Source organism: Perognathus longimembris, chromosome 4, assembly GCF_023159225.1.
Source record: "Perognathus longimembris pacificus isolate PPM17 chromosome 4, ASM2315922v1, whole genome shotgun sequence".
In the NCBI taxonomy this organism is placed as follows: Eukaryota; Metazoa; Chordata; class Mammalia; order Rodentia; family Heteromyidae; genus Perognathus; species Perognathus longimembris.
In genome coordinates this window covers 8,694,619-8,722,209 of record NC_063164.1, presented here as the reverse complement: position 1 = coordinate 8,722,209, position 27,591 = coordinate 8,694,619, and the positions used below count along the sequence as shown (strand labels likewise).

Sequence of the window (27,591 nt, the reverse complement as noted above, 5' to 3'; positions counted from 1 at the left end):
CCCAAAAAACTCCTAAGATTAAAAAACTGCTCAGGTAAAGTTTTATAAGAATCTGACTTGAGTATTTTTCTCTTCATTTGCTGTGCCTTGTGTAAACAGTGTGACACCATCGCCACCCCAGGCTCGCGTCTGTCCTCCCCATATGTTACCTGAAGATGGAGCTAATCTTTCTTCTGCTCGTGGCATTTTGTCGCTTATCCAGTCTTCTACTCGTAGGGCTTACCAGCAGATCTTGGATGTGCTGGATGAAAATCGCAGGTGATTGGCCATCAGTGACTCTTGCCAGCTTTGTTGCATTCCTTTTGGCTCCTTATTTAGTGGACTGTGGCGTCTTTCCTTTATGTTTGCACCTCCTACTCTCTCTCTAAGATGCAATGATTTGAAACAGCTTGCTTTGCTTTCTTTTAATTTGAAATTATTGTCCAAAATTCACATTTCATGAGAGTCTATAACTTTTCATCAGTCAGGAAGTGTAATGGGAATTTTTTCAAAGACTTTGTTGGCCTATTCTAAGTACTTCAGTCTGTCCAGGGATGTGCTGTTGGATCGGGCCTGGGATGTTGTACTGAAGCACTGTTTTCTGAAGTTTGATAGGATTGACTTCATAAGGTAGGTGTGAGAGGTGTCTTGGTAGCTGCCAGTACATGTTTTTCCTTTTCTCTTGGCTCCAGTTTTCTTGGCCCACACTGAAAGCCCAGACACTATTATCTTTTTGATAATGCTGGTATTTTTTCAACATAAGAGCATTAGGAGGATATCTCACTTTTGCTCATGCAACATTTTTTACACTCACTTTAAATATTTGCTGTCCTTGTCTCATTACTACAGAGTGCTTTAAAAGATGAATTTAAGAAAAAAATGTTGGCATAGTGTGGGAAAGATTGAAAGTCAGTTTTATTTCAGCTCTGAACATTAGTGATTTCTGAGAGTCTGTTTGAGTTTACATTATCATTTTATAAGACTGCTAATTTTTGCAAGAATGTCCAATAAATTTGGCCAGCGTTTCCAATAAACGTTATTTCCTACTTAGAGCTGACATGTCTTCTGGTTAACTTTGAACACTTGCTGAGTACTTGTAATCTTGACACCAGCCTTGTTCTTTAAACATACTTCTTGGCCTCTTTTTTGTACTGCTTACCCTTGATCACTCCAGGGCCGTGGTAATCATTCCAAGGTTTATATGTAGAATGCATTTGGGACAAGGACCCAGAGACTTGAGCTGCACTAAAAACAGTTTACAGAAAAAGCACATGGCACAGAGAGAGAATTCTATGCCTGTATATGTGGGAATGTGCGCACACACACACACACACACACACACACACACACAAAAGGTGGCCTTGAGAAAAGTGCTTAGTTTTTCTTGGTCCCCTTTCTCATGTTAACCTAATTGGGAGGGGGTAATACTTAGTTTTCTTCTCCCCTTCTTTGCCTCTTATTTAAGATAAAGCATGGATAGTCTCTCAAATTATTTAGTGTAGTAGATCCTTTACAATAATGGAAACAAGTACCTAGTCTTAAAAGTTCATATTTGTAAAGACCTATTTTTACCTCCCTCCTTTAAATGTATTTGTCCTCTATTTAATGTCTTTCACTGTTTCATTTGGATAGGTTTTTAAAGGAGACCAGATTTATTACATCAGAGTGTATCATATATATATATAATTATATATAAATATATATATATCAGATGCTATTACAAAGAAAGTACCTGAATAAAAAATTCCAAATCCTGTGTAGATTCATAGCTAATTAACAAGTTCTAGTTTACTAAGCTTTCTTCTGTCACATTGCACCAGCCCTTATTCAGTTCAAATACAGTGGTATAGAAATCATGAAGATAGGGTTTTTTTCTATATGATAAGAAAAAAATATTGGGCTGGGGATATAGCCTAGTGGCAAGAGCGCTTGCCTCGTATACATGAAGCCCTGGGTTCGATTCCCCAGCACCACATATACAGAAAATGGCCAGAAGTGGCGCTGTGACTCAAGTGGCAAAGTGCTAGCCTTGAGCAAAAAGAAGCCAGGGACAGTGCTCAGGCCCTGAGTCCAAGGCCCAGGACTGGCAAAAAAATATATATATATTGTCTAAAGTTTAAACATACAAAATCAGAAATTTACTCTGAATTCTTTTAATATGAAAAAATACTTTAAAAATCCCCTTCTAGAGCCCAGTTATCATAGATCATGCCTGTAATCCAAACTACCCCCCAAGAAGCATAGATAGGAAAGGTGCAGCTCAAGTTGCAGGAATGTTTGCCTAGCAAGGGCAAGTCTCTTTAAGTTCAAACCCTATTATTATTGGTAGGTAGATAGATAGATAGATAGATAGAATCCTTTTCTGGGAAGAAATTATATTCTTTTAAGTAACATTTTTGAATTCAGAACAATTATAATATTAATATGTTGCTCCTGGTTGTATCCATGGGCTCTTACACTGGAGCCTGCAGTCTTAGCTTCTCATTCATTTTTCTGATGCTTTCACTTCTGAAAACGTTTTTACAAAGTGGCTTTTTCAGAGTGTTGTATTGTGGCTCAAATGGTAGAATATCTGCCTAGTGGGCATGAGACCCTCAGTTCAACCTCTAGCACCATCGAAGTCAATCAAAACTTAGTATATTCAAATCTTGGATTGATTGAATATCGAGCAAGATTTGATGAGAATTTCAAGTGTCAAGTCAGTTTCAACTATAAGAAGCATCTAGCATGAATTTTCAGATATTAGAAATAGGAATGTGAAATTTGGATAATGTTCTACTTGCATGACTATAATACTGCTTATGAAGTTTTAAGTGCTTTTATGTTCTTTTCTCTGTGCATCTTTTTTTTTCCTTTTCTATTTTATTACTCTTGGCTAAATTATGCTAATGCAGTATCTTTGGTCTTATGCCTTCTCATTGAGTATAGTCAATTTAAGCTAGAGCTATTGTCAGGAAGAAAAAGCTTTCTGCTTGTTTTATTACTATAAAATAATACAGATTCATCGATGCTCAACTTAAGTATTTTAGATGATTTTTGTTTGTGATTATCTTTTTTTTCTGATTATCTTTAATTAAATGTACCAAGAGTTTTCAATTCAGCATGGCAATTCATGGGTACAATGCACCTCACCCTTCCATCACTATAAGAGATTTCTAGATTGTATTTCCTTTTACTCATGATGAACCTGGTTTAGATGGTCTAAACCAAATCTAACACAAAATATAGTTAAGTCAGAGGTATGCCTTAGCAAAGTACATTGACATAGGTCCATGCTGTACATTTGGAAAACTGATCAGTTGAAAACTGTAGTGAGTGTGTCCTTTGCTTGAGAGCATTTGCCCATCTCTTCCAATACATCTATTAGAGCTGTATCTTATCCTCCAATGTAAACAAGTAACATTTTTTAAAAGGAACTTAGTGTATGTGTAAGAATATTATTTAAATATTGATAGATGAATTGTGCCTATGTTTCATTTTTAGGAGGATATTTTTTATAGTTTTTCTTTTGTCAAGTTGTATTATTTTATAGTTTTTCCTTAGCAAGTTGTATGGATTATTTTTTATAGTTTCTCCTTTGCAAGTTGTATTAATTACTTTTTATGGTTTTTCCTTTGCAAGTTTATTAACTTTGAATTAGTAGAATAAGAAACCAATGTGTGAATTATTTCCATTTTGGACAGTACCTCTCTATGTATCTTGTGAAAAGTAGAAATTCAAAGTTATAGTTGATAGAGCATCTACTTGTCATTTTACATTTTTTAAATGTATATATAATTCCAGCTCCCCCAATTAAGTTATTTGCTGTAGCAGTTTATATTTTTGTAGCAAAGAAATGCCACTTAGTCAAGTCATACATGACTCAAAAATGTCAGTATACATGGTAATGCTAAAACCTGGTGGCCTTAGATTTCCTTTCCTTCCTGGTTGCCACTGTCATGATAAAGCATGCATTGAGCTATTTATATACTAAGTCATACTCATGGTAAAAAGTGGTACTTGAATGAAGTTTCTAACTGCCAAATACCTGTCTAATTTACTTTTATATTATATGTGTCAATTGCCAGTGTGAGAAGACAAAATGAAATACGTTGTGAAAGGTAACCCTACTATTTTCTGGCTCTGCATTATAAAAGGGAAATCTCTGTGGTGGAATATGTTGGATATGGCAGATCCTTTGGCCATATTAGCATGCATTAAAAAATAAACTTTAGGAAGCACTTTATTTAGTTAGCCATTCTCAAGCTTGTATAATTTAGAACTGCAGGTTATAATGGTTTTCCTGATTTCACAGAATACATATTTTAGTATGATGGAATGGGATTACTCAGAGTTCTTTAGTGAACCAAAAAACCTATTAACATGTCTCCTCCAGAAATCTCCGATTCCTTTTCCTTCGAGCTCCAGAAGTGTTCATGAAACACTGGTAGTGACTTTAGGACATACAGTCGCTAAGTGTTAAAAAGTTTCTCGAATGAATCGAGTTGCCAGAAAATAGTGATTTCTGTTCTGTTCTGTCACTGTGCCACTTCAGAAAAGAAAATAGTACATTTAGTACTAAACATCTATAATTTTGTTGCCTTGATACTTACATTCAGGCAAAGCATGATCATTTGGAGAATGACACATTCAAAATAGGATTTAATAATTTCTTTAGAATCCTTACATGAATCCCACACCCCAGGCTCCTTTCTCTAGTTAGTAAATATCACTGATGGTTTTAGGAACAGTGAATCAGTGGACATACAGTGCTTTACTTTCTGATAATAAGAAATACGACTAAAGTATGTACTGAGACTGAGCAAAAAGCCCCACAAAGTTTTCCAGTGCGCCTTGCTCCTCATTTCCAGCAGCCCTGTATGCCACTCCTGGTTGTCTCACGCTCAGACTCGACGTACGGATCACACTTACTGTGTAGCGTGCTCTAATGTGGCCTCAACTCCAAGGTGATGAGGATTGTAGTCTGGAGAGCCTAGGGTTTGAGTGAGACATCAGGCCCAAGTGAGAACCAAGGGGCTGGGAGGGAGGGGACCCTGGGAAATGGGCCTTGCTTTCAGCTCTGTTTCTGCCTTGAGCTGGTGACATTAGTGAGCAACCACGATCATGCAGGTGCTCCTCTTGTATGCTTTTTTAGAGTTGTCACAATTTCTTTTTCCAACTGGAAGAAAGGAATTAGATTTTTTAAACGTAGTTGTCCTTGATCCTAAATTTCATAAAATGTGACCTCTGGAAAGAATGAGCAGTTAGTGCTGCTGTTTTGTCACGTTTCCTGTTTTCTTTAATTAAAGGTAAAGTGTTAATTTATGAAATTCTTGAAGTGGAGGACACTTTCAAAGTATTTGAGAGATATTATATTGTATTGAAGCATACAATATAATCTTATTTGACATTTGTCTTGTTTTTGCTTTTATTTTATTACCTCTCTGTTTCCTGATTCTGTCTTGTGCCTTCTCCTGCAAAATCCTGCCTTAGACCTGTGTTGCGTGGTGGGTCTGCCGCCGCCACTTCTAATCCTCATCATGACAACACCAGGTAACTTTTGAGACTTTGTAATTATCAAGGGAAACAAGAAGTTGGTGGAAGTGGTGTTTGGTAGAATGTAATGCATGTAGTAACCATGACTGAGCTAGAGCATGAACTTGTCCAGTTTGCCCTCAGGAGTAACCCTTCTCTGTAAAGGCAGGAAGTCTGTCCATCATGGCATTTGGCCACACAAATATGAGGAAAATGTTTGCTAACTGTGGGGTAGTGTGATATGAATACAGTTGTAATAGCCTTGGGGAGATGATGCTAAAACACAGACAAAAGCATCATAAATAGTGTTTTATGCTTGTTCCTGTAATTGTTGCCTAGGTTTCATCTAGCGCTTGCTGAAATTACCTAAGAATTGCAGTATGTGGACTGTCTCCTCCGTAAGGCTTCATCTTAAAGTGAAGAAAACCAACACAGGCAGTAAGGCCCATTAGAGCAGGAAGCTGAACATATTGAAGGGAGTCTTGGGTGGCAGTCCTGGTCTTCTGTTGGCTTCAACTTCACACTTTGAGACATGCTTAGCTTGGGCAATTGTTTCTTCCTGTTGACAGATTGAATGGCTTCTGCCAGTGTTTAAGGTGCTCAAGGGCCAAAATCCTTCTGTAGTGTGCAGTTACTGAAACTGCTTTCTGTGAAGGCGTTATCAGTCAGTGGTATAGCTTAACATTTCTTACAGTCCTTTTTTTCCAGTACTGAGGTTTGAATTTATGCACTTGCTAAGCAAGTATTCTACCACGTGAGCCTTGTCCTTAGTCCTTTTTACAATTGTTTTGGCTGCAGTCTCCCACAGTTGCCTAGACTGGCCTTGGACAAGAGTCTCCCCTATTGCTAGGACTACAGGGATGGACTGGAATCCATGGCTTGTTTCATGAGGTAGCATTTCACTAACTTTTTGCCTAGGTTGGCGTTGAACACATTTCTCCTAATGTCTACTTCCCATGGTGGCATGAGCCATGATCCCCAGACCTTCTACGGAGTTTTCTATTCTGATAAATTAGAGCTTTCGTTTGAAATAATTTTAGGGGGCTGGGAATGTGGCTTAGCAGTAGAGTGCTTGCCTAGCATGCACAAAGCCCTGGGTTCGGTTCCTCAGCCCCACAAACAGAAAAGGCCGGAAGTGGCTCTGTGGCTCAAGTGGTAGAGTGCTAGCCTTGAGCAAAAAGCCAGGAACAGTGCTCAGGCTCTGAGTCTAAGCCCCAGGACTGGCAAAAAAATAAAACAAATAAAATAATTTTAGAGTAAGTTTTGTTTTCAGTTGCATTATAGATATCAAAATCTTGTGTATCTTGAGGCGTTTTTACAAAGGAAGATTTCTTTTACAGATTCCTAAAGCCTTAGTTAATTCAGGATTTACGTTGTGATTTCTTTTATTGTATTTCATTTTCTGTGCGGAGGCTAGGAGTTTTACCTCAAGACAGTTTTGCTATAGCTTAGTTCTTCCCCTTCCTTTTGTCTCCCATCTTCTAATATGAGACCTTGGGGAAGTAGAAAAGTTTTATTTTGAGAACAAAGGAATTTGGGAATTAGGAGTCTTTAACTTTTATTTTTCTCCCTAATACTTGTTCTGTGTTTCTTATTTTGATTGTTTGCTGAGAATGGACTCAGGGACTGCCCTGGTAGTTATTTTAATATACCCCCACAGTTATTTTAATAGACATCACAGCGCCAACATCTGCATCCTTACTGAGTAGTTTCCTTCTCTAACTGATGCCGTTGTCCTTGGTATTTGAGCACATTCACTCTTTACAGGAAGAGGAAGCAGTTCATGCAAGCTCTTTAAAAGAGACATTCAGATTGTTAGTCAGCCCACAGCCTTTCCCATTTAAATTCCCTTTTGCGTATATTAAAGTGTTTTTGGATTACTTTTAACAATGTTTGAAATAATAAGATTTTCAGAAGACTTCACTTTGAACATCCCCAGATGAAATAAGTACTTTGTGTCTGGTAATGGGATTGTGGTGGAGACTTGTCCCAGTGTTGGAATCCATGTGCCAGTGCCCTAGGGATTATATCAGTTTATTTGTTTTCTGCTCATTCAGGAAAGATACTGCAACATCTCTCCAAAATAAGCATACAGCAGTTAGTTACACATGTGAGTGAACTGTGTGATACATAACTTGTATCTCACCAATGATCACCAAGTGATTACATTTGAACAAAGTATGGTTAGTATGTGCTTTCTGGATTATGGTAGTGGCTTTCCAGTTTGATTCATTGATACACATCCTCTTGGTTATTATTGAGCCAATTCTGTATCGGAATGAAGTGGAAAGGTATATTGAGACTTTCTAATGGTTTCTGTGGAAGAAAATAGTATAAAGTAAGTACCTGGAAATCAGAAGTCGAAAGTGAGAAAGGCAAGAAGGGGCAGTGAGGTGTGGGGGAATATAAACTAGCAACTTTTTTATAGTTCATGCTGCATTCCCGCCTGGGAATCTGCCTGTGGAACCGTAGTTAGACATAATCCATATGTAACCATTGTGTGAGAAGAATTCTTCTGTACTGCTGTGTCCTATAGTGGCCACTCTCGGGCCTAAAGCTTTATCACATCTTTCCACTGTTGTAGGTCATTGTCATCTTAGCCTTTCTTTCCTTCAGTAATATCATCAAATGGCAAAATACTTTAGTTGCTTGTATTGCTTGTACCAGCCTAAATATTCTTTGCACATACAAAATGCATTATATAACTTGACAGTTTAGTTACTCTTTGTTCTGTTTTAATTGTGCTAATGTTTCTTATCTGCTAGGTATGCCATTTCAAACATAGATGCCACAATTGAAGGAACATCAGATGACATGACTGTTGTAGATGCAGCTTCATTAAGACGACAGGTATTTAATGGACCAGATAAGATGTAATCCAAACTTCATTGTGTAATAATAATGTGACACATAACATTTTATTTTCTGTTGAACCAATGGATTTAAATAGCTTATATGTCAAGCTATTGAATAAGCCATAGTTGATTTTTTTCCAATCTAATTACCTGGTTTTGATTCGAATAAAACTGTGTTGCCTAAAAGAGATTAATAGAATTCTAGGTAGTAGCAAAGAATCTTGACATGTTAGCAAGCATGGCTTGTCTGATTTTTAACCTGTGAAACGGTCACTTTAGGAGCTTTGCTGCTCCCTGTGGCGTCTCCGTTTGGAGATGTGCAGTGGTCTCTCCATGCAGAGCTCCTGCAGTCTGTACTTAGCCTTCTCTTGATATTGCAATTTTATACACCTATTTTTAACAGCTGGAAATATAAAGGATTTGCAAACTTCCTTCTGGAGTCACACAGCCCATACGCACGGGAAGAAAGCAGGCTTAGTGTTCTTATTATGTACGTGAAATATATGAAGAGGGAAATGGGATGAAGTAAAGTGTCTTTTTTGAGCAGCCATCAGTAGGGATGTGGCGTACGCCCAGCCTGCTCCCGGGAAGGACGGTGAGCCGAGGGTGTGCTGCCAAGCAGCCACATTTCTAGCAGCCTCTCCATCTCGAAGGGTGTGGGTGGCGCCTCCCAGGGACCACACAATAGATTCATTACTGGACCAACTCAGCAGCTCCCAGAGGGGGGCAGAGAAGGCAGAACTGCACAAGTAAATGTGAACATCTGACGCCGGGAAGCCAAAAGCTCGAGTCCCATAGTCTTTTCAGGACAGTGGGTACCAGCAAGAATTTCTCACTCAGGAAGGGAGTAGACAGGAGCAGTTATGTGAACTTACCCGTCATGAGTAACTTTTTCCTGTTTATAGTCATGTTTATTTTGCTCCTAGGGACACCATGTTTGTAGTGATTCTTTTGACAGATTTTTATGCTACTTTTTTAAGAGTTCAAGTGCCCCATGCATTAAAGCTTTTCTTTTGTGTTTTGCACTTAGATAATCAAACTAAATAGACGCCTACAACTTCTAGAAGAGGAGAACAAAGAACGTGCTAAAAGAGAGATGGTTATGTATTCAATTACTGTAGCATTCTGGCTGCTTAATAGCTGGCTCTGGTTTCGCCGCTAGAGGTAACCTCAGCATTCAAATATATTGTCTCAACAGCTGGAAATATAAAAGGATTTGCAAACTTCCTTGTTTCTGTCTTTGCATTGTAGGCGGTTTTATAGTCCATGCCCTGAAAATGTATTTCTTCCACAAAGTAGGGGGGAAGGACCTATAATTTGTAGAAGTAAAGGTATATTCTGTTACTCAACTGTGTTCACTTTAGGCCAGTTCTGCAGTGACACCGGCGTGAAATTCTCCTTTTGCATGTTTTGTCAATAGGCTCTAGTTTGTTTCCTTTTTTACAAAAAGAAATTGATTTTTTTTTGCTTCATCATTCTATACAACTAATTCTCTGAAAGGCAGAGAGCATGCATACAGAATGGACTTAGGAAAGTCTGTGAAAGCAAAACAGTGACTGTCCTCTTTCCTAGACTCTGTTCAACAGTCTTGTCAACAGACATCGTTACATCCACATTTCAGCATTAACATGCTACAAGTCATGGTCTGGTGCCTGACTTAACAAAAATCAAGCCACCCACTACTTCATGATCACCTGTACATATTAAAAATAATTCCTAATAATTCAGATTACCTGTGCAGTATGTGTTCTTATTTTCATTTTAGTTTTGCAGATAATTTTCTATAAAGTACGTTTTTACTAAGTCCATGTGTGAATGATAAAAAGTACAGAATAAGGTACAAATGTAGTGTATTTAATAAACTGTCAACCAAAGCAATGTTTGTGTGTGGAAAGATTTATTTCATCATACTGTGCTAAGAGCTACCTAGCATTTTACCTTCTCTGCATCTGCCTCTCAGGCGGGGAGCGCATCTTATGGACCTGGGTGTCACAAGAGCCACTAGGGCCTTCAGATCGGGCCCTGGAAGGAATGGGCACTGCTGCCTTGTACGTGGCTTTTCAAAGGGGTCAGAGTGAAAACCCTGGAGTTGTATATCACTTTTCCCACGGTAGTGTATTGACCTGCTGGTATCGGAACTGTGACGAGAAATGCCAATGAAGCCAAGTCCTAGGCGTCTTTAGTTCTTAGAACTATTTTTCTGTTGTCATTGTGAAAAAAAAAAAACCAATTCACTTAGGTGCTGCAATAATTTCTATATATCTTCAGTTACCTTTCTGCCAAGGCAGTTGGGAAAAAATAAGTGAAGCAACTTCTTTAGACACAGTAGACCTTTGGTACTGCAGGTCTGTGGTTCCCAGGAGACGGCTGCTGAAAACTTGTGAGTGCTGGAATGCAGAGTCTGTGTTCCAGAATCACTCCCATTTACCGCCACTCTAGCAGTAAGTCTCTCCATCCATAACGTGAAACCACATGGAGTAGTCTACTTCACTGTCAAAACTCTCCACACGAACACACCTTGACTGACACTGCTCACTACAAGCTAGATCTCATTCCACGCTCTTTATCTTGAATACGGTAGGTGCTTGATTCATTGTTCTCCATAATGAAGTTTTTCCACCTCCCACTAGACACACGGTGCCTCTCAGTACATTTAAAATCGTTACAGCATCACTTGAGCACATCACATGCCCTGTTGGCTTGGGTGGATTACCAGAACTTTAACTTTACCTTGCTTTGGGGGCTCTGGCTGCTAGAGGGGCATGTTTTTACAAATTGAAGAACAGAGAAACATCACAATGATTTAAACACAACTGTCAGTCACATTCTTGCACTCCTACAGGAAAACTGGGCTGCACGGAGTGTGAGTGGGAATTTAGACTTTTGGGTTTTGAAATTTCCCTTTTTTTTTTTTTTTTAACTCAAAACTGTGTTGTTACAAAGTCCATTATAAAGTGGGCTCCCTGCACAGATAACTTCATGTTTCTGTTTTGGCTTCAGCCTATCCCTCCAAAAATATTAGAAGGAAGATTCTTCTTTGTACTTAGAATTATCATTAACTTAGTAACAATGACTGTTTTCTTTTGCCCAGGAGAAAGCTTTTTGACTTTCGGTGATACCAGGATGGTGCGATTGCTATAGTAGTTCTAGCTTAATGTGTACCACACGATTTCTGGGTGTGACCCTCACAGAGATGGTAAGCAGGATGGGTAAAATGTACCACCACTTGTGCTCAACGGGCATGGAAGAGATCCACCAAAGCCAACATGAAATAAAAGCAGGAATCCTGGGAGATTCCTGCAAAACAGTCCTTTTTCCTCGTGGTGATTTTCACCAAACTTTAGCAACCTGAAACTTTCTCCCTTACTGGTTATGTAAGAAGATAGGCACTGACTCATGACTGAAGTTGTTACCTCAAAAGTGACGGAGTGACAAAGGAATCTGCTTATTGTGGGGACCACACAGCTTGCTGTTCTTGACTGTGTCACCTAGAGTTAAAGACCACTCATCTCTACCCCACTTTACAAATCCGGTGAAATATTTCCCCAAAAAAACTTGTTTTATTTGTTTTTAAAAAGTGTCTAGGTACTAAGACCTGGTCCTAGCTATTTCTTAGCTATTGGATTTGAACTTTGGGTTTCAGCAAATAAATGAAAAATATTCAGAGTGTATAGAGCAGAGGAACCAAAAGGTACCATCAGGGCTGAAATACTGTCCAACTAGGAATAGTAAATTGTTAAACTACTTTCATGAACATTTTTCCACTTCTGGAAATACTTGTTAACGCATTTATAGGTTGTTCATGCTTCATCCAAGGAGTACATTTTCAAGAGAGCTTTCTTTCCTTTCTTAAATGAATGTCTATTTTTTAGCTTTTTCATTGTATTTGGCATTGAGGTTGAGGTGTGTTTTTAGTCTCAACTTTAGAAATATTTGTCCTGAACTTTTGGCGATAATGTTTTATCCCAAAAAGTCAACACTTCTGTGGACACACACTGACCTAAGAAGAGTCAGTCATTGTGCAAGATGGGCCACAGCCCTGCCCTTAAGGAACTCACAGATCAGTGGCTTAACAAAGAGGGAGGTAATGGTAAAAGCAGTTTTGCTGAGGAATTGGACATTGTGGGCTGAGGGATGAGGAGAATAGAGAGTTTTAAGTGGTAGATAGAAGAAAACAAAAGTATAAAGATTCTGGAATGAGGAGTGATAATGTGGCGTAAGTGGTGGAGTACCAGCCATGAGCAAAGCATCTGAGCCAGAGTTCCAGGCGTTGAGTTCAGGCCCCAGGACCAGTAGGCATGCGCATTCACACACACAGACACACCAAATCCCAAAATGAGATTGAGGACAGGAGAGAGAGTTTTGCAGATGACTGCGTGCCGTACTCAGGTGCGGAAGGGGATCTGCTCAAGTGATAACAAGTTTAGGTACCAGATCAGGTGGCATGACTCCCTCCCCTCAAATAATAACAACTATGGCTAGACTGTTGGCTTTTGCTATTTAGTTCCATGGAAGTTGTTTCCATAAGACTGAAGAGTGAAGACATTGCCTTCCAGCTCATGTCTCATGGTTCTTTTACCCTCTGAGATAAATGATTTATGTCTACCTCTTCCTGCCCCTCCAGAGTATGGCAATTACTTCTCTGCTATCCAGGATGAGGACAAATTGTAAGCACCATCACTATCACCTTTGGACTGTTCACTCAAATACAGCTTGCTGTCATCATTTTACCTCTGCCTGCATTGCATGGCGACCAGCAGTTTGGCATTTGTTTAGTAAACACAGCCTTCCCTGAACACTGGGTACTGGAGAAAGAACTGAGCAGCACATTCAACAGAATACTTTCAATGGCGTTGTTTTAACTGACCACACTAAGAAGGAAATAAAGAAACATATCCTTATATCTTGGAGCTTATGATATATGATCCAGATGGGGGAAATGTTGTAGTAAGTGCTATAAAGGAGAGGGGAGAGAAACTTTGCCATTAGGTGGGTAGTGGCGGACTTGGGAAGAGTGGTTCTGGTGCTGAAGGATGAAGAGGACCCAGCAGAGACGAGGCAGGAAAGGCCCAGAGTGGGAAAGGACTGATAGATAAATGGGTGAGGAAGACCAGGTCGTGTTCCTAAGTTCTGTAGTGATAGAAGTACAAAACATGTTTTGTTGTCAGGTAAGATGGGAGCGTGAGATGAATGCTGACCTGGTTTGCTAGAATCATCAATGTTAGCAAGACTTCTCAAGAGATACTAAAGGTAAGCTTTGAGGATTATAAGCATTTATAGTATACATAAAGTATTTTCATGTAGTCACAGAAAGCTTACAAGTTCTTAGTGTTATTGGGGAAGGTGGATATTATAGAATTTTAGAATTTTTAGTCTAATGGACAAAAGAACTGTAAAGTTGCAGAAGTAATAGCATTTGTAAAATTGTGGATTTTTAGTTATGTGTGTTTTAACACATCTTTTTATTTTTAAGTAGTTGCACAAAAGGGTTGTGTTTTATAACATTTTAATGTCATAAATACAGCTAATCTCTTAAAGAAAACAGCGCTTGATAGATTGGCAGTGCTTAAAACGTATTGTGAAAATATAAGCATGGGAAAGTAAGAGTGCTACATAATGAATTTCATATGCCTCTCACCTAAATCAGACAGCATTTTTCTACCCTCTTCCCCTTTTTCTTTTTTGGTTTATCTATTTAAAAAAATCAAAACATGGCATTTCCTCCTAAACGTATCAATATATATTTGATAGAAACAAAAGACATCATACAGACTCATAAAAATATGCCAGGCACTGGTGGCTCACACCTGTAATCCTAACTACCCAGGAGGCTCAGATCTGAGAATGTTGGTTTGAAGCCAGCCTGCGCAGGAAAGTCCATGAGACTCCTATCTCTAGTTGACTACCCCAAAGCCTGAAGTAGAGCTCTGGCTCAACTGTAAAACACTACTCTTGAGCAAAAAAAAAAAGATCAGTGAGAGTTACCAGGCTTTGTGTTCATGCTCTGGGACTGGAATTTAAAAAAAAAAAATCTGACCTAACAAAATTAATAATTTTAATCATTTAATCCATTTAATTGATGGGCAGGTTTCTCTTAGTCGCCCTTGATAGGGTCGACACAGTTGAAATCCATATTTGTTCTCTTAATCTTAATTCCAACAACCTATCCTACCTCTTTTGTTCTATTGTCTTACTGAAAACTTGAGAACTACAACTAAGCTTCATTACACTCAGGCGATTACTTATACACACACACACACACACACACATATTTTGGGGAGAGCCTCACAAGTGCTTGGCTGGCACTCTACCACCTACTCCATTCCTCCAGCCCTCCTTTTTTTTTTTTTGCTGGTTGTCTTGCAGAAGTCTCAATGCACTTTTCTTCATGGGCCTTTACACCTCAAAACTCCAAAACTCAGCCTTCTGAGTAGTGAGGATGACAGGTAGAAGTCCCCTTCGCCCAGCACCACGTATTCTTAGGCTACGTTGACATCCAAGGGGACTTGGGTCACCCTCCCCCAGCCTGGACCTCTCCAGAGATCTTCCAGAAAATGAAGAACACAGAAAAGAAAAATGCAAAACTGAAAGTCGCTCTCCCACCTCTTTCCAAAGCCAACCACCGATATTTCTCCTTCCACGTGGAGGTTATACATTTATATAACTCCAAAAGCAACCTTTTACACTCACACTTCTGTACGTTCCATTATTGAGCTTCAAAGGGCATGTGTTTGAAATGTAATTCTCAAATTATTCAAAATGCTGCTGCTTCTGTTTTATTACCATACAACTACACAATTTGACTTCTTGGCCTAGAAACACCACACAAACATCCAAGAAAACCAATGACTATCTGGCTGAGCCCAAAGAGGACTTCAAGGACCCCAACCATCAGCAGACCTAGGAATACTGAGAAGTGGAAGATCCTGTATCTGTCTTCCTCCGAGTTGGAGCTTGGGATTCCCCATTTACGGGCAATGTCTTTGGCGGTGGGGTTTTCGATTCTAGTGGGAGCTACACAAGAATCATTCAAGAACCACTGCAGATTGAAAGATTCTGGATGAAAGTTGCTGAAAGAAAAGAGAGAGAGAGATAAATACAGTGCCTAGAAAAAAAGTGCATGATAAATAACTAAACTTTTGAAATATTGTATCCAGAGACTATAACTAAGGTCAGGTTTTCTGAGTATATAGTTTTAGACTCTAATTGGCATAAAATATTTATGCTGTACCTATCCCATCATTTAAGCATTCTCTATAAATGTCTATACAACACTAGGGTTGAAGCACATGTAATAGCTGTTTTATTGTGTCAAAAATGACAGTGTGAGCTGGGAATATGGCCTAGTAGTAGAGTGCTTGCCTCGTATACATGAAGGCCTGGGTTCAGTTCCTCAGCACCACATATATAGAAAAAGCCAGAAGTGGTGCTGTGGCCCAAGTGGTAAAGTGCTAGCCTTGAGCAAAAAGAATCCGGGACAGTGCTCAGGCCGAGTTTAAGCCCCAGAACTGGCCAAAAATAAAATTAAAACGTCAGCATGTAGCCAATGTTAAGTGGCTCAACCTAGGCTTAACTTGCGAAATGCTTCTACTTACCAAAGATGTGAAACCAAATAAAGGAGCCCCACCCTCTCAAAGCATGCAATTCCTCCTGTAGAACTACTATGTTGCATCTGCCCTTAATCCAGATGGATGCTTTGTACTCATACGACATTCCAGATATGTCTGATTGAAATGATTGATGGTTGTTCTCAGAGGGCCATGGAAAATGAAATGCTTTTAGCCAACACATCTACCTCAAGATCATTTTTTTTCCCTTCAGTTTACATCATAAAGCTGTAGTATTTCTTAGGAAGTATGCCTTTCTGGATTTCAACAGCTGACGTTTGATGTGAGCGAGCTATATTATTTGCAGCATGGAGAATCTGAGGCTGCTCTATGAAGTTGTTCATGAGCACTGGGTCACTCAGTTGCCCTTCCCTACCCTCATCCACCGGCCCGGAAATGGCCGAGTACTAGTCTGCCTGGTACCCTGTAGGCTGTTGCCATTCCTTTAGGGTAAAGTGGACAGCATCTGTGGCTGAAATCTCTTAATTTTCCTCTTCAGATCTGTTGGAAAGAACTTCATTGGTTTTATTCAACTCAGTAATTGTGCTATACAACTTTTGAATGGATTTTTTAAACAATGTAAAAGATCAAAGGGGAAAGTATTTTGTATATATCTACAAAAGTAAAATGAGCTTAATGTCTAAACTCAGTATCCTATACAAGTAGCTCATGAACTATATTTTCTTCTAATTTGTGCACATGATGCCTAGATTTAGGCATAGAAACATCTTTAAATGAGCTATTTACATGTAACTGCCAATGTTAATTTTTATTATATATTTTAATTTCTTATCCTGTCTGTGGAATTGAATCCTTAGAGACTTGATTGCTTTGAGGGAAAGGCTCTACATTTTTTCACTGTGTTCTTATAGATTCTTTTAAACTGTAAAGGTAGGTTTACAAATTTAATTAGTTCAGAAATGTAAAAAATAAATATCACTTTCGCTCCCCTAGGTCATTCCTCATTATGGTTCTCCAAGAATGAAAATTTGTGGTGTGTATTTCCAGAATTTTTTTCTACACATTCACACCATGTTACCATAGATTTTTAAAAGATAGCTCTACGCTATCTGAGATCAAGTAGCTAAGACCATTCCTGCAGCATTCCGAATGTAGTAATTCCTTCATTTCTTCATGACACCAAGCCTATCGTGATCACATACTATATTTGTAAGAATGACCATCCAGTGATGGCCTAAAAAAAATATGTGTGTATTATTTGTGCATCTGTCGCTGTTACAGTATCGTGGTGGAAGGTAGGTTAAGTGGACTATTACCTTAAGTTTCTCAGCGAAAACTCGCAGGTAGCTGTATGGTTGCTTTGAGAATTGCAAATGAGGGGGCCTTCTGCGAGAGCCTGCAGGGACACCAACATGCAATACGCAGCGCCGACGACTGTGATGACATTTAAAAGTGAGGACAGAAACATCTGGAAAATAACACAGAGCCGTGTGCCCACATTATTCCATGCGCTCAGTGTATTTCAAGCTTCAGCAGTCCATAGTGTTGGATCAGCCGCTGCCATCCCCAGTGGCTGGTCCTGGATCGTAAGACAACAGTTGGATCTGACGCGTGTGACATAGGCATTTTGTTACACTTAAGATGCTTGGACTTGCCAGTCATCTCTGGAAACCTCATGACGTATTCCTGAGCCTTGTTCATTTTTCTCTGGTCATTAAGGCCTGATTCCTCCTCCCTGGGTTGAGTGTTTTCTACTTCCTAGAACCGCAACTAGATCTGAAGTACTGACCTTTGATTCCTGCTCTCTTGTGTTCCATCTGAATTTGGGCCTCCTGGGGCCAAAGCTGCCCACAGTTAGGAACTATTGTGCTGAAGGGAAACATTGAGGACTCTTGGTAAATAATTCATGAGTCGGAGTTATGAAAACACACACACAAAAAAGCATAGAACTTGGCATAGGAAATGAAAGTTAATATCCATGTATCTTTTTTTCTCAAAAATAAGTTCTAGGTTGCTTCAGTGAAGTTATTAGTGATGATTATAGTCACTTCGAAATTAGCAGAAATGAATCCAGAGAACACGTTCTCCTGGGATGGAAAGATATTGCAGCCCCAGCGCATTTGTAAGCTGTGCTCCTTAGTCATCTTTTTTTTAAGCCGGTCCTTGGTCTTGAACTCTGGGCCTGGGTGCTGCCTGTGAGCTCCTTTTGAGCTACAGTGCCACTTCCAGCTTTTTCTGTAATGAACTGGTGATATGAGTCTCACAGACTTTCTTGCCTGGGCTGACTTTGAACCCCAATCCTCAGATCTCAGCCTCCTGAGTAGCTAGGATGACAGGCGTGAGCCCCCAGCATCTGGCCAACCATCATTTAATAACCAGGCAAAGTGGCTCCTTCACAGCGATGTGAAATCCTTGCATACGTTATCATGTGATCATCTGGACAATCCCAATCAATGCTAGTATTATTTTCTCTGGAAGAGAAAAGTAGTTCAAGGGAGGTAGATGAACTACTTGGGATTTCTAGGAAATACTGGTGGTTTGGTTGTTTTGGAATCAAGAACTAGGAAAAGAGAAGGAAGCAGGGAGCAGTGAAAATGGGGGACAAGCCTCAGCGACCCCTTTCCTGTCCTACATTTCCAAGTCTAGGTCACGTTTATGATGCTGTGTTATTATCTAGACTTGACTGATAGAGGGTATGATTTAAACATCTGTCTGCCAGCAAGTGAACAAAGAAGCTGCTAGCCAAGTTTCATGACCTTAATCAAATAAGCCAATTGTGACCTACCCGTTTCTTGAAATTACAATTTAAGTAACACTATTTATTAATACCAGAGCATTGGCAATATTACACAGTATTCCCAAGGTCCACCAGGAGCTCTTCCAACATGAAACTATTTTGCTGAAGCATGACTGGATTGTTTCCAGGTAGGTGAAGGAATTGAAAACCATTTACTGACTTCAGTCCAACACCTGCACAAAGAGTAGCTCAGATACAAGTCTAGAAGGAAGACTAGGGGCTAGGATTTTTTTTAAAAGTGGCTTACATATCTCCACCTGGCTGTGTCCTCATAAAAGAAAAACGTGTGACCATTAAAAAGCTGATCACATATACACCGAAGTGTATTATAAATGGGGGGTGGGGGGATTTAGGATTCAGAAGAATACCACAGGGGGCAGGGAATGTGGCTTAGTGGTAGAGTGCTTGCTTAGCACGCACAAAGCCCTGGGTTTCATTCCTCGGCACCACATAAACAGAAAGAGCCAGAAGTGGTACTGTGGCTCAAGAGGCAGAGTACCAGTCTTGAGCAAAAAGAAGCCAGTGACAGTGTTCAGGCCCTGAGTCCAAGCCCCAGAACTGGCAAAAAAAAAAAAAAAAAAAAAGAATACCAGGTGTTTCTCAAGAATGTCATGAATCTAGTGTAGAAGTGATACAAAGTCAAACTCCAAATTTTTATGGTTTGTGCAGAAAAGTGACAGGAGAAACTGAAAACTGGTATTTATTAAATACCTACAATGTAGCAGGGCTAAAACCAAACAAAAAAAATACTTGCAACAATCGTAATCCCAAATAAATACTGAAAGTCAGAAGCTGGGATTTAAATCGAAAAAAGAACCTTTTATTATTATTAAGGTGATGTAGAGAGTGGTTACCACTTTGAAAGTCAGGTAAAGAGTATATTTCTTCTGGGGAAATGTGACCCATTCCCTCGCTTGTAAATGTGGATCTCCTGGTAAGGATGTAAGCACTCGTTAAGACCCTCCTTCTCTCACTCTGCAGCACCCTAGAATCACCTTGGGTGCTTTGGGAAAACACTGATGAGGAATATCAGGGTGCTATCTAGCAAGGGCGGGTTTTGAATCTTCCCTGATATGTACTCAATAGATTGGGAGCCATTTTTAAAACCATTAAATGTGCCAAACTCTGTCAATATACATGCTGTGTGGGGATCCAACAGAAGACCCTCAGTGTTACTTAACAGAAACATTCATGCCAGAAGTTGGGCCAAGACCAGGACTTTTGGGAATCTCATAGGCTTGGAAAACACCACACTTAAGTCACTGGAATTTAATTTATTCAATTTGTAACTATCAGTTTCTTGGTCAATAAATCTCACACTTTACTATTTCCCACTTGAGGATTTGGAGAGGGTGAAATAATATGAATAGGATGTTTATAAGCATTCTGAGCAGGGTGATGCTTAGATTCATATATACTTATTTTCTTTGAATTTAGTCTCAACTATACACATAGTGAGTTGGCATTGGATGTTTGGAAAAACTGATATCTGACTATACATGTAATTACCACTCAGATTCCAGGAACCCAATCTTTCCTATACATGAAGAACTGAATAAACCTGTGTCTTCCCTGAGTGTTGTGATCATACCACCAAACTACCAAGTATTTAAGTACGAACACACGATGAGGTGGACGACAGCTCCGAGTGTAACAAATCTCAATTTCTAATTTCTAGGTGAGGTGGAGATTGGAAAAAAAAAAAAGGACTGAAGGCTGGCTCCAAAGCGAAATCTTTATGAGAAAAGAAAAACAGCCTCTGGCTTTGCGTGTTTGTGATCGAACCATCCCAACACTGGTGATTCTGGGGTTGGAGCCCTGTTGGGGTGTTGATGCTGACGCCCTGAAGGACTTTGCTAGGATGTCGGTAAGAGCTAATGCACTCACCCCGGTCTTATTGTTGCAGCATGCTCGTTTTCTTGCTGCCAGGGACATGGTTGTTGCCGGAATAGCCTGGAAATCACATTACAGGAAAGAGGAGTATTATTATTTCACATCAGATGAGAAAAAGCAGTCATCTCCAACCCTCCATTTATCACCACTGGTGGGAAATCAAGGCTCCAGAGAACCAAAGAGGAAATTTGGCAATATTCTCCTGAACCTTGCGATCCAATTTCAGCCATAAAGATAAAAAGAGCCCGGGAGAGGCAAGCTATCAGTTGGGAGGTCTTCCGGACGCTCCTACTTTCCAAATCATCTGCAAGAGAGATTGAGACTTTAACTGGGTTAGCATGGTTTATTGATGCATGGTTTGGGAAGAAATATTTTGCGTCACCCCCCAATTCGCTTTTTTTTCTCTTCTCTTCCTCCACTCCCCTTTTCTCACTCTCTTGATTCTGCACCCTGCAGGCACTTGCCCAATTTCCCACAATTCTATGAGTCAGTTTGGCAAGCCTCCAAGAAAGAAACCGATGGTTGTGTTTGCCTGACAGTTGGCAATGAATAATTCTACACCCATTCCTTCTCACTTCTTTCCCTTTCTTCTCAGGGTTTCTAGCATCGTGCCAGACTCGCCAAAGCTACATTTGGGAATTGTTTTCTGGTTCCACATTCTCTTTTCTGCTCCTGTAATGATCTTACTTTACACTGCTGCTCACAAGTCTTACACACAGTGCTAAAGAAAGCTGTGAGAAGCAACACCACATCCTCTGGACTTGGGTTTCAAGGTTTAAGTATTTAGTCGGCAACTATGACCAGAGAGTTTTTATTAATAGTACAAGAGGGTTTCACAATGATAACTTCACACACACACACACACCAACGTGTGTGTGTGTGTGTGTGTGTGTGTGTGTGTATACTTTGAACAAATTCACCTCCTTTGTTACAGTCCCCTAATCCTTTCCCCTTTTTGGTCAGCATTTGGTGGATTTTACTATGCTACCTTTATAGAAATTCTTCCTAGAAGTCTTGTGTCACTGAAGAGTGGAATGTAAATTGCTTCCTTGCACTCAAGCAAAGTGATTTCCCATCTCAGCCTAGCTGCCCTTGAGTGCTTCCTTCTCTCGCCCTTGTTTCCTAGAATCTGAGATCTGACTGCCTATCAGTCTCTCTCTGCTGGCGCTGAACACCCTCTTAATAATAATCTTATGATGTAGATACTACTTTTAACTGTACTTTATCAGTGAGGAAAACTGAGGCACACGTTTGAATAGCTAGCCTATGTGTGTGTGACAGGAACTCAAAAGAATAGGTACGTGGAGCTCCAAAGCCAGGCACCCAACCAGTTCCGCAGGGATAGCTTCTTACGTTGTCTGCCTCTTCCTACAGAAAGTGCGTTCATTCTCTTCCTTCCTGCCACTGCTCCTGTGCTCACTTACCCCCTGGCCTTCTCTGATGCTTTCTGAGGCCATACCCACCTTTGTTCTTTTACAACAGGTTCAGGAGTCATGCCTCAAACCAGGCAGCTTTCCTAACAATCTTCACCCCATCTGTTCATACGCTGACTCCATGTCACTCAATATTGCTTCTACATTGTCTTGAACATGTGGCCGGTTCAAAGGTCACACGTACAGATGGCTGCCCATCAAAACCCCACAGCCAAAGGAAAGGAAATTTCAGCCCCCAAACAAATGGACACGTTCACACACACAATTTCTTCTGCTGGACCTAGAAGCTACACTGCTGCCTGGGTTTACAGCAGAAGTGAAATGACGAGCTAGGACCTACCACCTCTTTTTCAAATTAGGTTTTAGGGGCACACTGCCTTGTGCATTCATTTACATATTGTTCATGACTACTTCTATATATAGCAATCGAGTTGGGTCGCTGTGGAAGAGATTGGCTTGCAGTCTAAAATCTTCCTCTTTATACGTGGTTACTAATTAGTCTTTTTAAAAGAGTGCAGAGCAACGTTAAATTAACTTACAGGGATGAACCATTCCATTGTCCTTATTTGTGTAAATTTACATTCTGCTAACTTGCTTGAGGATTAATTGATTTCAGACAAGTTATATATTTCTTCACATTGATTCCTTTGCAGTTTTGTAAAGTAATACTCACTTATAATGTCTGATTCACTGTCCAGCTGACATCATGGCGGGTTAGATGTCATGACATCTTTATTATGCCATTTATTGTGAGTAACTTGATAACTCGTTGTGTTTGAACCCTTATACCATTCAGCACTTTGGATATTGAAGGAACCCAATTGAATGGACATTAGAATGTGAAATTATGTGTGACTCCACTATACATCTTCCACATAATTTCCTGCCTAAATGAGTAATTATGAGGATACTCTTTCAATTCTTAATCATACTTAAATGCATGTGTTTTAAGAAAATTAAAAGTCTTGGTAGTCTTTTGTTCTTATAAAGAAAATAGTGTTCATTTTTTCTCTCCAGAAACCTATATTTCATCCCATTTTAGAAGTTATTCAATTTGACAAGGCATTACAGAAGAGCTATAGACCATTAAAAACTCTGTGACAGAACCAGCCCGAAGAAGAAACTGAAGACACTCCTGAAAGTACTTGAACAAGAAAGTAACTCACAGAGCCATAGCTCATCATAAATAGATAAACCATACTCAGGAGGTAGAGAGCAGAAGATATCAATTCTAGATCCAACAGGGCAACGAAAATTAGCAAGACCCATATTTCAATCAACAATTTGGGCTTGGTGGTGTACATCTTTAATACCAGCTACTCAGATGGTACAGATAGAAGGATCACAGTCTGAGACTGGCCCTGGGCAATGAGACTTTACCCCAAAAGTAACTAAGGTGGAAAAAGTCTGGGGTGTGGCCCCAGTGTACCTACCTACAAGAGCAAGACTCTGAGTTTAAACCCATTACTTCCTCCCCAAAACATTTAAAAATTTAAACATATAGATTGTTTTGTAAGTGCTTCTATGTATAATAGTTTCTATCTGCTTAACTTTCAATCACGTATTTTCTGTTAAGGCTTTGATAAATTACCATTATGTGACAAGTGAAATCAATTTTTAAAAAAAACACCCTATCGTAAATATTACGCTTGCAGTTGATATCACATAAAATAAATGGACTGTTCTGTTTCTATTTTTCAAGGAAAGATTTTTTTAATATTTCTTTTCATACTTGAATAACACTTGTATTGATTTTTTTTCCCAGTGGGTACTAAATTAAAGATAATTGATTTCACAACATTTTACTTAGTCATTGTTTCAAAGGTAAAGGGGTTTGCCCTGTTTAGAGTAAGTCATAAAATCATAAAATAAACGTATTCCATGACATAATCAATAATGAATTGCAGAGTTTGTGTTATTAGCCGCTCCCTTGCAGAGTCCCCATTTCTAAAGCAATGCTGCTATGAAATGTTACAGTCATTTCCAAAACATTTCAAGAGCTATGACCAATGTGCTGATCACAGGCTGTGATTTCTTCTTTATGAACTTCTTTGCAAGTATGTTATTTACAAGTATACTGAGCGGTTGGTCATCTTGAGCTAGTCAATATTTTACAGGTGTTGTCAAGGACATAAATTCTCCTTTGAAAATATACCCACAGATTAGATAGATGCAAGAGTCATGAAAATACAACTGTATCCTGAGCCTTTCTTCCACCCACCTGTTTGCTGGTGGAAATAGAATTTCATCCCTGCCTATAAACTGCATCAGACTTTTCAACAAGGTTGATACTTTAATGAAGTCAGTTCTCGAGAGAGTAAGTGTGGTCTGATGTGCTGAAACCTTTGCTTAATATTTATTGAGGGCACTAAAGTAGATGCAACTGTGAAACAAGGAAATCCAGCTCCTCTGTACCTGCTTCACACGTATATATGACCTACCTGTCATTCAGTTTCCTGGTCACTTAACTTTATGGTTTTACCCATCCCTTCTGTGGACCTGAGATAGGTGTTGAGGACTCTGGTACTTTATTAGCTCAGAAGTCAGATAAATCTGGAACTGGGTTTCACACTCCCTGTGCAACCTTGTTTACATTCTCAGCTTTCCATTTGCTGATCTGTAATAATACACGCCCAGATTATCAAGCAATTCAAAAAGAGATAGCACTGTGATGTACGAACCCAGTAGCTGGCACCCAGAGGCCTGTAAATAATGAAAGGTTTGTGCCCCTGGGTCTTTGTCTGAACCTTTGTCTCTTCTCTTCCTCCTCAAAAAGAAGACTAAGAATCACTACCTCGGGCTCCTTTAAGGTTAGGAAGAAAACACATTTGGAATTCATCATGGCTTTTTCTTGTCAATAACCATTTGTAGCTAGTGCCACCTGAGTTTTGCTGAATGGCTTCTGTTTGCTCAGGCACTGAGGAGCTTTAAGGATATGGCCATTGTTCTGTGGTACTGAGCCAGCGTCGCCTAGCTTTTGCTTACCCCAGACGCAGAGCGGTTGATGTTGCTCAGGCTTAGCACCGCCTTCCACGAGGGAAGGGTGGGTGGGAAGGTTTACCGTGGTCTCACAGGATAGAGGAGTGCTGTCCTGGCAGTTTCAACAATGAATCTGGAACTTTCCAGAAGCTGTTTCTTTCACTCTCTCTACCTTCACCAGGGGCATAGAGGCTCATGACGGTGAAGGAGAAGGAGCCAATGTCCCTTGACCTTTAGAGAATTTTTTTCTTCCGTGGCTCTCTGATGCCAGGGAGGCCCCAACCCAGAATGCCAGCCAGGGCGAAGGGGTATGATGGCCTAGCATTGGGGGGCTGCTTTTGCTTGACTTTTGGTTTTGTGATTTCTGAGACAGACTCTTACTATGTATCCTCCTGTCTCAGCCTTCTGAGAGTTGACTCTGCAGGCATGCACCTCCATGCCCAGATCTAAAAAAGTGTTTTTAAGTATTTCTGCAGACAATACTAATAGCAATAATTGAGTCATCATTAGAAATCCAGTTTTCCTATATAGCATGGCTCTATCTCAATTAACCAAAACCAACCCAACAAAAATAATCATAATAAAAAGGAGTGATTCAATCAGGAGACTGTCTTGAGTTTTTCTTTTGCATATAGGTCCTGAGTTTCTTTTAAAAGTTATTTCTGTGTTTCACTCTCTTTAAAAGTTATATTTCTGTGATAATACCCGTGTTTGCATCTGTCTCCTGTCTCTGTCTCTCTTTCTCTCTCTCTCTCTCTCTCTCTCTCTCACACACACACACACACACACACACACACACACACACACACACATGCACGGCACTATGTAGGCCCCCTGAAGGAGTATGCAAGGGGCGTTACAATGCAAGCCTGGATACTACATCTGCAGCTGTAGCATCCGCAGGTCCCGCCAAGCCTGCTGCAGTACAGTTCCTAGGACAGTCTTCCCACTAATCACTGCATGTGCCTTGGCCGGCTTGTGGTTGGGCACACTCACATTCTGTATTGAACCACTCTGCTGCAGATTTCACCAAAAGTAGATCTGTGATTGACCCGTCCACTATTAAAGTCCATGGTGATCCAGGAGTTATATAATATCCAAATCAAAAAGTCCCTGAGGACAAGCTCACAGGGTTTCGGCCTGTATGCCATAGGCAAACACCATCCTTGAGAAGGCTAGGCGGAATTTTTGCCTCACAACTCTGCTGTCCAGGATGGCGGACAGCCATGGGGAGGCTTCTCAGTCCCCCTGAGCGGCTTCCCATTCCTTCTGGGTTTCCCGTAAATACTTAAGAGATTGGTAGCCGCAAAGGAAAGCTGAAGAATAGATAACTGTCTGTGGGGTTGGGGGTGTAGCTCAGTGGTAGAACACACAGTATGCACAATCCCCAGCACCACATCCAAAAGAAAAACAGAAAATGATCCTTAACACAAAACTATGAAGATCAGAATTACTACCCTACTTGGGGGTGGTGGGGGGATCTGATAGGTAACAATCCAACTCACTGTTTTTTCACATTTCAAATGTTTTTAATTTTTATTGTCAAGGTGATGTACAGAGGGGTTACAGTTATGTATGTAAGTTGCGAGTACATTCCTTATAAAACTTGTTACCTCATTCCTCCAACCCACTTTTGTCAGTCATTTTATTTTATTTTTATTTTTTGCCATTCCCAGGGCTTGAACTCTGGGCCTGGGCTCTGTCCCTGAGCTTCTTTATGCTCAAAGCAAGTGCTCTACCACGTGAGCCACAGAGTTACTTCCAGATTTTTTTTCTCAGTAGTTTATTAGAGATAAGAGTCTCGTGGACTTTCCTGCCTGGGTTGCCTTCAAACTGTGATCCTCAAATCTCAGCCTCCTGAGTAGCTAGGACTGCAGGTGTGAGCCACCAGCACCTGGCTGTCCTTTTTTATTTTTGTTACGCTCCCTAGCCTGTGCCACATAATTTGCATTATGCAAATCCCATCAAAATCTCATCAGCAGCTCCCACTGCTTGCTGATAAGCAATCTCAATCGGTACTGAACCCTTGTTTCGGAATGGAGGGGAAAAAAAAGAAGGAAGACCTAGTTGACTGCATGGCTGAAAGACAAAGCAGGCCCCTCTCCAAATGGAGTCAAAAGAAGGCTTACTCACCATCAAACCCGCTCCTATAATCCCCGGGAACCACCACTCGTAGCAAGAGATGGGGTTCTGGAAAGCTTCATCTTCCTCCACCAAGCTGATGCCCAGAGGGATGGCGTTGAGTACGACACCCAGCAGAATCAGCACCAGCAGGGAGAACCCATTGCACGACGTCCAGCCCTCACAGCAAGTCATGGCCGCCCCCCGTTCCACTAGAAACCTCGTCCGAGTGGCTGGGCTTAGATGGCCCTCTCCTGCCTTTTATCCAACGCTCTGGTTAAAGTGTAGCAGGTTTGAAAAAAAAAAAATGGATTTCAGGAAACAGTTCAGAGTCCAATAGGGTAAGACGTTGACTTAGGAGAATTATGACGGGAACGAATGATCCTTTTATATTATGATAGGTGGAAGGAAGGCCAGCAGATATAAAACCTGTGGTTACTGTGAGACGAATT

The 27,591-nt window shown here is 40.2% G+C and overlaps 2 protein-coding genes across 15 annotated transcripts in view; one reads left to right on the top strand and one right to left on the bottom strand.

Moving 5' to 3' along the window:
* Positions 1 to 10,226, top strand: part of Mff (mitochondrial fission factor) — a 28,261-nt gene extending 18,035 nt beyond the window's left edge. For 3 of the 14 annotated variants that reach the window (XM_048344625.1, XM_048344627.1, XM_048344628.1), the window contains 5 exons: positions 100 to 258; positions 4,047 to 4,079; positions 5,452 to 5,511; positions 8,259 to 8,343; positions 9,379 to 10,226. In XM_048344625.1, coding sequence (XP_048200582.1) covers positions 100 to 258; positions 4,047 to 4,079; positions 5,452 to 5,511; positions 8,259 to 8,343; positions 9,379 to 9,510 — 469 coding nt within the window. In that variant the 3' untranslated portion in view covers positions 9,511 to 10,226. The remainder of the gene's footprint in view (positions 1 to 99; positions 259 to 4,046; positions 4,080 to 5,451; positions 5,512 to 8,258; positions 8,344 to 9,378) is intronic. The other 11 variants (XM_048344630.1, XM_048344633.1, XM_048344626.1 and 8 more) reach the window with 6 other exon arrangements.
* A 4,793-nt stretch (positions 10,227 to 15,019) lies between these two features.
* Positions 15,020 to 27,334, bottom strand: Tm4sf20 (transmembrane 4 L six family member 20). Its single transcript, XM_048344645.1, has 4 exons — positions 27,152 to 27,334; positions 20,601 to 20,666; positions 17,233 to 17,384; positions 15,020 to 15,418 (listed from the first exon to the last, which is right to left on the bottom strand). The coding sequence occupies exons 1-4, from the start codon at positions 27,332 to 27,334 to the stop codon at positions 15,139 to 15,141; spliced, it is 681 nt and encodes a 226-aa protein (XP_048200602.1). The 3' UTR covers positions 15,020 to 15,138.
* Between the last annotated feature and the right edge of the window lie 257 nt (positions 27,335 to 27,591).

What these genes read in the sequence shown, in the direction of transcription:
- Tm4sf20 (XM_048344645.1), bottom strand. Translation starts at nt 27,334, where the DNA reads ATGACTTGCTGTGAGGGCTGGACGTCGTGCAATGGGTTCTCCCTGCTG. An exon ending in TTATAGGAGCGGGTTTGATG is followed by an intron (nt 20,667 to 27,151) that starts GTGAGTAAGCCT and finishes TGTGATTTCCAG; the next exon opens with GCTATTCCGGCAACAACCAT. An exon ending in TTTTCGCTGAGAAACTTAAG is followed by an intron (nt 15,419 to 17,232) that starts GTAATAGTCCAC and finishes CTTTTCTTTCAG; the next exon opens with CAACTTTCATCCAGAATCTT.